The 10,095-nt window shown below is 42.8% G+C and overlaps 1 protein-coding gene across 2 annotated transcripts in view; it reads right to left on the bottom strand.

Moving 5' to 3' along the window:
- The window catches only part of LOC308365401 (uncharacterized protein), a gene marked incomplete at its 5' end in the record, with an annotated part of 90,393 nt that overhangs the window by 34,884 nt on the left and 45,414 nt on the right, over positions 1-10,095 (bottom strand). Inside the window, 13 exons of one of the 2 annotated variants that reach the window (XM_080838811.1) lie at positions 156-191; positions 1,262-1,365; positions 1,722-1,809; positions 2,247-2,388; positions 4,175-4,231; positions 4,482-4,554; positions 4,997-5,095; positions 5,417-5,515; positions 5,892-5,990; positions 6,087-6,185; positions 7,302-7,499; positions 8,133-8,231; positions 8,841-8,939. In XM_080838811.1, coding sequence (XP_080694937.1) covers positions 156-191; positions 1,262-1,365; positions 1,722-1,809; positions 2,247-2,388; positions 4,175-4,231; positions 4,482-4,554; positions 4,997-5,095; positions 5,417-5,515; positions 5,892-5,990; positions 6,087-6,185; positions 7,302-7,499; positions 8,133-8,231; positions 8,841-8,939 — 1,292 coding nt within the window. Of the gene's footprint in view, positions 1-155; positions 192-1,261; positions 1,366-1,721; positions 1,810-1,903; positions 1,911-2,246; positions 2,389-4,174; positions 4,232-4,481; positions 4,555-4,996; positions 5,096-5,416; positions 5,516-5,891; positions 5,991-6,086; positions 6,186-7,301; positions 7,500-8,132; positions 8,232-8,840; positions 8,940-10,095 lie in introns of those variants that run through there. The other variant, XM_080838810.1, reaches the window with a different exon arrangement.

Raw genomic sequence — 10,095 nt, 5'->3', positions numbered from 1 at the left:
ACTGAAATGTAATTTCTTTTAAAATGGCATTGACCCCAGAGTAACCCTTGAGGCACCCCAAGTTGTAGAGGCACAGACAAAGAGCTGTCCACACGTCATGTACAACAGGACACATTGAAACTTGGGCAGACAGAGGTCAAAGTGCAGTGGGTCACCTGCTGCCTTCATGGTCATGGCACGGGGTGGACCGGCTGAAAAGAGAGCAGAAACCCCAGGACAAACAAGAAGAGAAAGAAAGAGGGAGAGTGATAGTAAAATAGCAAGAAAGATAGATATAACATAGATAAAACAAAATAGATCAAAATCGACCTATAAGACTGGAGAATGGAAGTCAGACAGAAGACAGAAGGAAATATTGCTTGAAGGCACAGATCAGCGTTGCTTGCATTCCAAGTTTGCACTCACATCACTGTAGATATAATCTAAATAAACATTTATAAACATTTGTAAATATTTGAAATATCGCCACTAATACTAAACCGCACGCAGCAGTGTTGTTAATTCAGTACTGTTTATATGTTTGTTCAGCCTAACCCTAGCCATATCAATGTATCCATACTGATTGCATCTATATCAGCTCAAATGCAACAGTGTAACTGAGCTCACAAGGACCATTTAGTCCTATACTGTAAATCTGACCCTTTGAATAAACCTATTCCTGTTTTTATCACCAAATGAAACAGGACAGGATATTCTGACAGTGAAGCCAACTGAAATATCTGTGCCAGTGACCTGTAAGTGCACCATGAGGGCAACTATGTTGCTCAATTGGGTCATTTTCCAGACGAATCAGATGTAACAAGTGGGATTACAACTGGATTACAGAAAGTCATGATACTGTTGTTTAGGCTGGAAAGGCACTTTCAGGATTGCTAGTTTAATATTGTTTGAGCATTGCAAAAGAAGTCAATCACGTCTCAAAATTAGTTTTGAATGCCCAAAGCACAGTGATTACATTGATACTGCACGTGTACGTGTGTGTGTGTGTGTGTGTGTGTGTGTGTGTGTGTGTGTGTGTGTGTGTGTGTGTGTGTGTGTGTGTGTGTGTGTGTGTGTGTGTGTGTGTGTGTGTGTGTGTGAAAGAGAGAAAGAGAGAGAGAGTGAGAGAGAGTGAGAGAGAGAGAGAGAGAGAGAGAGAGAGAGAGAGAGCGAGAGAGAGAGACTAAACTACAACTAGCAACTGTTTTGCAGCAGCCCATAAAAACAGTTGAGTCTAGTGGACAGTTTTACATGAAGTCTTAAAGATGTGGCGAGCACATACCCCGAGTGGACAGGACTGGAGGACAGGGCCACATTGTCCAGGTTCTCATTTCCCCAACTCAGCCTGTAGGCGTCCTTCTCACTGCTTCTGCCCAGAGAGGACACCTGACACACAGAATATGTGCGCAGAATTGTGATAAAATGGTTGCTTAGAGTCATTGTTGCTGAAGCTAAAGTGAAGCACACACAGTTGAAAAGGCAAAGAAAAGGTAGTCGTGCTTAACATGACCATTGGTACGTGGTTAACATGACCATTTTAAACAGATATTAAATCAAAACTCATCAATCATAAATCCACAGAAGACCATGTGGCTTCAGATAAAATTGAATCGCGTCTTCTGCCTTGCAAAACAGAGATTAAACTGAAAATTACACTCAACCTATAGTATTGGGCTTTTTTGGAAACCTTGGCAACATTGCATACACACTCCATACACAACAGACTGATGTAGGGCACAGACCTGGTGACTGGCGAACGTGTCCTCCAACATCCCATCATGCTTGGGAGAATAGTAGCTATGGTGACTTGGCGTGTAAGACCTTTCAGTACTGGGGACAGTGAATTGAAATAAGTTACCATGGAAATATAACATCTGAAAGCAGAATGTTGTTAATGGAAAACAGCAGATATTTTCTCCCATACCTTTGTAAGTGACTGCAGTGAAAAGACAGCGACATACCAAAGGTGAAAGAGAGAGCAAGAGAAACAGACAGAGATTAATGGAAACTGGAACATTGCTGAGAACATGACAAAAGATTCTTTATCCTCAGTTATATTTCCCGGATAGAGAGAAACTGTCCAGGTCCTGATAAATAAGCCCTCTGTATTTTGTATCAACCCTCTGAATTTAACTTGTAAGCAAAACTAGATGGTAATCACCTGGCTTATGGGTAGATCAAAGATCTGGTAGTTCTTTCCCTTTTTGAACCTCAATGACTACACTGCCTTTTACACAAGGATTTACACCTGGCAGTGAATGTGGTACCTTTCAGATCGGCCTCCTTCCATACTGTAGCGCAGGTAGTTCATGCCGTCTAGGTAGTGGCCTGGAAGGGAGTCGTCTCCCAGCTCCCGCAGGTCCTCGGCACGCAGGTACTCTCCTCCGTCCCCAGTCATGGTGTCATCACCTGGGGGAAGCGGAGAGTGGAAAGAGTTAGGGGAAGTATGTGAGAGGTTATGAACCAGAAACTCACACACACATGCACGCACTCAGGCACAGACACACACACACACACACACACACACACACACACACACACACACACACACACACACACATAGTCACACAGGCAAATTATTTCCTAGTGTTACTTTTTCAGTTAAGCATCACAACCATGATTCCTTCTACTCTACACTGAACATGGCCAGAGCAGCAGTGTGTATTCGTCTCAAGGACAGTGAGCACTACTGCAGCTGTTGCCATTTCTGCACAACAGGGGGCAGCAGCACCACTACGCTGGACTTTAAGCAGACGACACAGTTACCTGTTGTTACTTTTTAAGTTAAGCATCACAACCATAATTCCTTTTACTCTACACTGAGCATGGCCAGAGCAGCAGGGTGTATATGTCTCAAGGACAGAAGTGAGCACTACTGCAGCTGTTGCCATTTCCAGACAGCAGGGGGCAGCAGCGCCACTACACTGGACTTTAAGAAGACGACACAGTAGGTAGGGGTAAGTAGAGGGGAGAGAGTACAGCACAACACATACTGTAGTAAGACAGTTGGTTTCTGTGGTCAACAGCATGTTGGCTGCCTGGGAAGAAGTAGGAAGGACAGAATGATGGACATACAACATGAGGAGGACTGTGAGGTGTTCATTTCTGTCTGGCTTTGGTTCCTGTTGTTTAGACTTCAGCTCTAGTCAAAATGGATGTTGAGTGGGGAAGTTCTCCCAACAGAATCCTCACCCTGAATTCTATTTAAGTAAAAACTCCACTCACTAAATAAAGATTGAGGGAAAAGCTAGTGTCGGCTGTGCACTTAAACAATTGAAGCTACCAGCAGATAACACGTATCCCAGTTTTACTTACTGGTTGTAACGTATGCCTGGATGTAATTGAAAATATGAGAGGTAAGACAACCTGGAAAGACAATAGAAGGAAACTAGCTGAACAACTCTTGATGACTATGCCTGTAGGAATGAGAAGGAATAGTTTCCTACGCCCATACTGCATTAACGATATGAGCAGCATCTCTGTCTGAGAGTGAATTACAAATCCTCTCTGATGTGACAACACAGACTGAAATCCCTTGCAGGAAAAGCTCGAAGGGAAAAAGGCCTTCCATTTGCAATTCAAAGAGCATTCCCCCTGAGCTCTGCTAAAGCTCTAAGGGAAATAGAAACACACCTAAAAGAGCTTCTCCTTGGAGCTGAATGCTACAAAAATACCATCAAACTAAATCATGACTTGCTTACTTTGAATAACAATAACACAGTCTCATTTACATAATTAAAGGGAAGTCATTTTAAGATGTACTGTATATGGTGTAATAAGGTGAGGTTTATGTTTCCCTTTAAAGTGGTCCATATTGACAAATAAAATGTAGTGCATAAATAGTCCCATACTGTAAGCTTCATACAAGCACACCTTTAAAATTTCACAAGTTATCTGCAAAATGCATGACTGTATTGTTTCAACAAATTTGAGAGAAATATCAGTATTCACACAAAGACAACTCATGCAGTTATTACACAAAAGCCACGCCGTGCCCAGTGCTGCAATCCACTCCTAGCAACCCTGAGACTTCTCCAGTTGCCACGGCGACAGCAACTCCACTTACACTGTCAATTTCCATAGCAACACACTTGTGCTCAACGTAACTGCAAGTCTTGCATCCAGCAAGCACACATACACACACACACACACAATCCCAGGTTACACACACGGAACACCACCGCCTTATGTGTACCTTCCAGATCCATGGAGTCATCTGAGAGCACATCATCCTCAGGTTTAAACCTGAGCTCTACAGGAGTGACACAGAGCTCCATAAGGTTCCACTGTCAGCCTACTATCACTACAGTAGCAGAACTGGCTTTAACAGGCTCTAACAATAACTTTCATTTCAATCAAAGCAAACATCAACATTGTATTTTATTCATTGAAACTAAATGTAAAGAACTATGTTAGGGATTTTTAAAAACAGGTGTAATTGTAATGGCAAATGCTGGTCTGAGTACACTCGGCTAGTTGAGCCACATTAGGGCGGAGCTCACCTTCCTCATCGGAAACATCCAGCACCTCAGTCATGGTCTCAGGCACATTCAGTTTGTGTTTCTCCGTCACCGTCTGTTAGGGGGACAAACATGTGCATAAATATATATACATATACATATCCTAAAAGTAGGTTTCAAAGTGCAGTCGTTGTTTTGTTGTTGTTGTTGTCGTTGTTGTTCTTGTGAAATAATGGAATAGCTTCTAGACCTATGATAACACCATAGATCTTACATTGAGAATTGTTGCTGTGTCTTCTGTGCATGTTTATGTCATGTATCATGCATTAAGAGTTGCAACATCATCCATCAAGTTCAGAAACATTTTCATTTTTTGTCAACAAAAGTGACTTAGTACACCTTTAACCAAGGGCTTTACTCTCAGTCATAGACTTCACTGGTAGAGTGATTTATGATGATTTGGAGCACAAAAAGGCCATAAACAGACAGGAGTGAGCTTTCTGATGAACCAATGAACACGACTTGCTGTGCGGGGGTATCCATTGGCTGAGGCTCACCGTTGTTGAGGTGACGATCTCCTCTGTGACAACGCGAAGGGTGTCCACTACAGAGATGTAGCCAAGGCGACGGGCGATTGCCAGAGCTGTGTTCCCATTCTGAAGACACAAGAGCCACAAGGTTTCACCATGCGTGTGAGTGCGTCTGTGTGTGTGTGTGTGTGTGTGTGTGTGTGTGTGTGTGTGTGTGTGTGTGTGTGTGTGTGTGTGTGTGTGTGTCTGTGTCTGTGTGTGTCTGTGTGTGTCTGTGTGTTTGTGTCCGTGTGTGTGTGCCTGTGTGTGCCCGAGTGTGCCTGTATACATAAGTGAGAGGAAAAGGTTATGTGTCTTAATGTCTAAAAAGTGTGTGTGTGTGTGTGTGTGTGTGCTCACACTCACACGTGTGTACACTGTTGTGTATGTACGTGTTATCTCACTCACCACAGTGATAGCGCTGGCTTTGGCCCCGTGCTGCAGCAGTACGTTGATGATGTGTGTGTTTCCCTGCTGTGCAGCCTGATGGAGTGGAGTGTATCCATTCTGTGGGGGCAGGAACAGACAAGAATAATTACCACTAGACAATAGACACACCAGTCACTTCACCTTTGTGTCTACAAACCAACCAAACCAACTAAACTAAACTAAACTAAACTAAACTAAACTAAACTAAAATAAAATAAACTAAACTAAACTAAACTAAACTAAAATAAACTTTACCTAACTTAACAAAACTAAACCTTACCTAACATAGCCTAAGTAAACTAAATTAAACTAGACTAAAGAATAAAACTAAAACATAGTTATGCTTCATTGTCATTGGAAAACTTGACCCTGGCTTATTCAATAGTCTGGAGATGATGAACATGAAAGATGTAAACTTTAAGGTTAATCATTTAAGGTTATTACTCTTTATTACCTTGGTCTTTGCGTTAACACTGGCACCACTTTTCAGCAGGAAGTTGACCATCTTGGCATTTCCATAGTGGCACGCAACAATCAGAGGTGTGTATCCCAACTAGACAGCAGAGAAGAGATCACATTCAGAACACGTCCAATATTCCTCCATCATTCAGGGGATCACTTAAGGTTTTGTTATGTGTACTGCTCTTACTTTGGTTTGCTGGTCAAGGCTGGCCTCATGTTTGGCCAGAATCTCTCCCGCAGCAACCTTGTCTTCCTGTGCAGCCAGATGCAGGGAGGTAAGTCCACTCTGCAGGTGAAAAAACACAATCAAAACCAATACTGTGTGTGTGTGTGTGTGTGTTTGTGTGTGTGTGTGTGTGTGTGCGCGCGTGTGTGTGTGTGTGTGTGTGTGTGTGTGGTGTATGTGTGTGTGTGTGTAGTGTGTGTGTGTGTGTGTGTAGTGTGTGTGTGTGTGTGTGTGTGTGTGTGTGTGTGTGTGTGTGTGTTTGAGAGTGTGTGTGTTTGAGAGTGTGTGTTTGAGAGCATTTGCATTTGGATGTGATCATTTACTTTCAATTACTTTAAATCAATGACAATCTTCTAGTTTTATGACCCCTTCATTGCTAATCCTCTCCTAGCACCTCAGGCCCCTCAGGCTACCTAAAACCTTTCGTCTCAAATGAATACAGGTTTCATTTTCAATCATCACAGAGACTGAAGTTGGCTGGACTGGGGAACCTATCAGTCATCCCCAGATACCCACACTCTTATCACGACAAAACCACCTGCAGGGGGGAGGCCAGCTGTCATTGGCTGGGTCCTACCCAATCAAATCACACTGACAGGTTCTAATCCCCTCTACTCTTTATGGTGTGCATAATGACTGATATCAATGAGGACTGAGGTGGTGATCCAGCTGGGTTAATGCACTGCCTGTCTGTTTGATAAATGAGTGTACGCTGGTGCTCACAGGGTTCCGTCACTGCTATGGCCAAGCAGACTCGCACCTGGCCAGCCAAAGAGGCATCAGTCTTTATTCTAGATACGGGAGAGAGTCTCACACTGGTAACTCCATGTTTTCAGGAGGCTATTAACCCTAACCTCCCTCATAATATTCTCCCGATGCCAAAACCCTAGACTCAAACATAACTAAAGAGCATCACCAACTATAAACTCAGAAGGTGTTCATATTGTAAGATAATATCTGATCAAGCTGGGTGACCACCTAACTAGTGACAAGAGCTGAAAAAACTCTGATGCTGTTCTCATGTTTGGCAGCTCTACCTACCTGCTAGTGTGTGACCTCCCCTGTTTCACCAGAACTATTCCAATATTCAGGCATGTTTACAACCATCTGCACACACACACACACCCTTGTCCTCCAAATTTCATCAGTACCAGCGATCGTTCCCTGGTGCCTCACCTTGGTGGGCATGTTGACATGGGCTCCCTTCTCCAGGAGCAGGGCGGCCATGTCGCTGTGGCCCTCCTGAGAGGCCAGGTGCAGCGGAGTCACGCCCTGCTTGGTCAGTATGTTGGTCTCGGCTCCGAACTGCAGCAGCGTGGTGGCGATCTCCATCTGGTTCTTCTTGGCGGCAATGTGGAGGGGGGTGTAGCCATTCTGAGGGGGCGGGGGGACCGAGAGGATAGCGGTGAGTAGACACACACTCAAACACACACTTTTACACACACACACACACACAAACACACACACACAAATGTACATACACACAGATGGACACACACTACCACTAATGAGTGCACACATAAACCTAACACACACACATTAAATAATAAAGACATCAGCAAAGAACAAAGAAAAAGGGGCAGGAAAAGAAACTGTTGTCTTGGCAAAAAATCTTCAGATTGAAGACAGACAGAACCAGAAGACATAAACACACACACAGTGATCATTAAACCACCAAAGTCTCTGATGGACACAGTGTAAATATAGAACATGCCAGATCAAAAAAATAAAGCAATGAAGTGCTAAAGAGAGAGCTAGAGAACAAGAGAGAGAGAAAAATAGAGAGAGATTGAGAGAGAGAGAGAGGCAGAGATTTAGAGGTTGAGATTGAGAGAGAGAGAGAGAGAGAGAAAAGGAGAGAGAGAGAGAGCAATATTGAGAGGTTGAGATTGAGAGAGAGAGAGAGAAACAAAAGGGGGGGAGAGAGAGAGCAGTGTCTGTGTTCTTCTCCACTCCTCTCCCTCCTTCTGCTTTAGGAGGCGCCCTGGCAGAGGAGGGGAGTCTCACCTTGGCCATAGCGTGGGGAGAGGCCCCTTTGTCCAAAAGCAGGAGCGCCACCTTCTGGTTATCATAATGCGCGGCGACATGGAGTGGGGTGAGGCCGTTCTGAAAGGATGAGGGTGAGTGCAGGATTAGACTGGCTGTTAGTTACGCTTAAGCAGTGGTTAAACTTAAGAAACACTCACACAACACACACATGTGTACACATATACACACAATCACACACTGAAACGCACAGATGATTAAACAGTTACCAAAAAAACACACAGATTAGGGAGAGAAAGTTGTTATTGTTATGATTCATATTAATATGCAAGCGCATGGGGAGTTGTAAGGTTTCTTATTAAAAGAGGGAGAAAAATTGGTTGCCCTGTTTTTTAATTATTAAAAAATGATGATGCTCCCTATAAATGATATAACTGAGAAGAAGCGCGTTAATCAAAAACTAGTTCATTTAATTAAAACTATGCTTACCGGTACTCTTGCCGTCAACATCGCCTCAATATAAAAATATCAACATGCTATTTAAATATCTTTTCCCCCATTCACATGTACTAAATCAGAAATTATGAATGTCATGCAATTCAAGTGTAGCATACAAGTACAGGACAAATCTTATGCAATAAGAAAAACACAATTCAGACCAAAATCTCACAACTCAAAAACCCATGTGAATCCTGTTTCTCAAGTTGGTTAGGGTGATCTGAGCCTTACTTTGCCAGAAGAGTCAGGGGGTGCACGCCGCTGCAGCAGGAGCTGTGCCACATCCAGGCTTCCGTACTTTGAGGCCACATGAAGAGGAGTGAACCCTTTCTGCATGGGTGAAAAAAGCCAAGGTGTTCATATTGCAGTAGAATTGGTAAACAGTGGTGCAGGGGGTAGAGGAGTCGTTTAATAATCTGAAGGTTGCTAGTTCGATTCACCACTCCTCCTTCCAATTAGTTACAGAAAAGATGCGTAAATTGTGCTACTAGTCTATAAATCACTAAAAAGTTTGGGCCCAGAATATATCTCTGACATGTTTAAAGAATATAAACTGAGTAAGGCTCTAAGATTAATGGACTCAGGTCAGTTAGTAGAGCCCACAGTCCACACAAAACATGGTGAGGCTGCATTTAGATGTTATGCTGCATGCAACTAGAACAAACTGCCAGTAGATGTGGCCAAAATGTAGCAAATGTAGTATTTATCTTTTCACGTACCTACGACTGAGTTCTAATAAATGTGTATGTGAACTGTCTTTTAATTATTTTTATCTTTGTAATTTTATATTTTATTGTTTTGCTTTAGTTTTTCCTTTGGACATTCCTTTTGCTTATATCCATGTAAAGAATACTAAATTGCCACTGTGTATGAAATGTGCTTTATAAATAAACTTGCCTGGCCTACACACACTGCTTTAAAACATCTGAATGAAAAATTTGACAAACAGCAGAGGGAGCTGGTGAGTAACATCACCATGATGATACAGGCGTGTCCCCCTCCTGGTCACATGATCCTCATGTTTACAGCCAAGCTTGGGGCGGGGATAGGGGAGGGGGAGGGAAATCCTCTGGTACTGGATTATGAAAAATTGTCGTGACCAGACGGGTGTGGAGGAGTGTGCTGTCACGCCTTCTCAAACAGTACAGGGTCTCTGAACACTAAGTTATTAATGAAAGGATCAAAATGGTGTCTGCCAGTCAGTCTAACAGTTTACCATTTAACCTGTCTGTCTATGTTTCTCCAAATTCATTCAGCCAACATAATTGATGAGAAAAGAAATTATAATTTATTGTGTGTTATAAGTAAATATTTAATCTTTCACGATTGTCTAGGCATTTTTATGATTACTCTGATATTCTCAGCATTTCACACAGGTCAACTGTCTGAGGTTTTAAATAATTTACTTAATAAACTGGTGAAGTAGACTTGCTTAACGATGGATGTACTGCTACTATAAAATGTACAGGAGGGCCAGATATCCCTC

Source organism: Sprattus sprattus, assembly GCF_963457725.1.
Source record: "Sprattus sprattus genome assembly, chromosome: 5".
Classification (NCBI taxonomy): Eukaryota; Metazoa; Chordata; class Actinopteri; order Clupeiformes; family Clupeidae; genus Sprattus; species Sprattus sprattus.
Note: the sequence above shows the minus strand (reverse complement) of the source record. Positions and strands in the feature narration are given on the sequence as shown.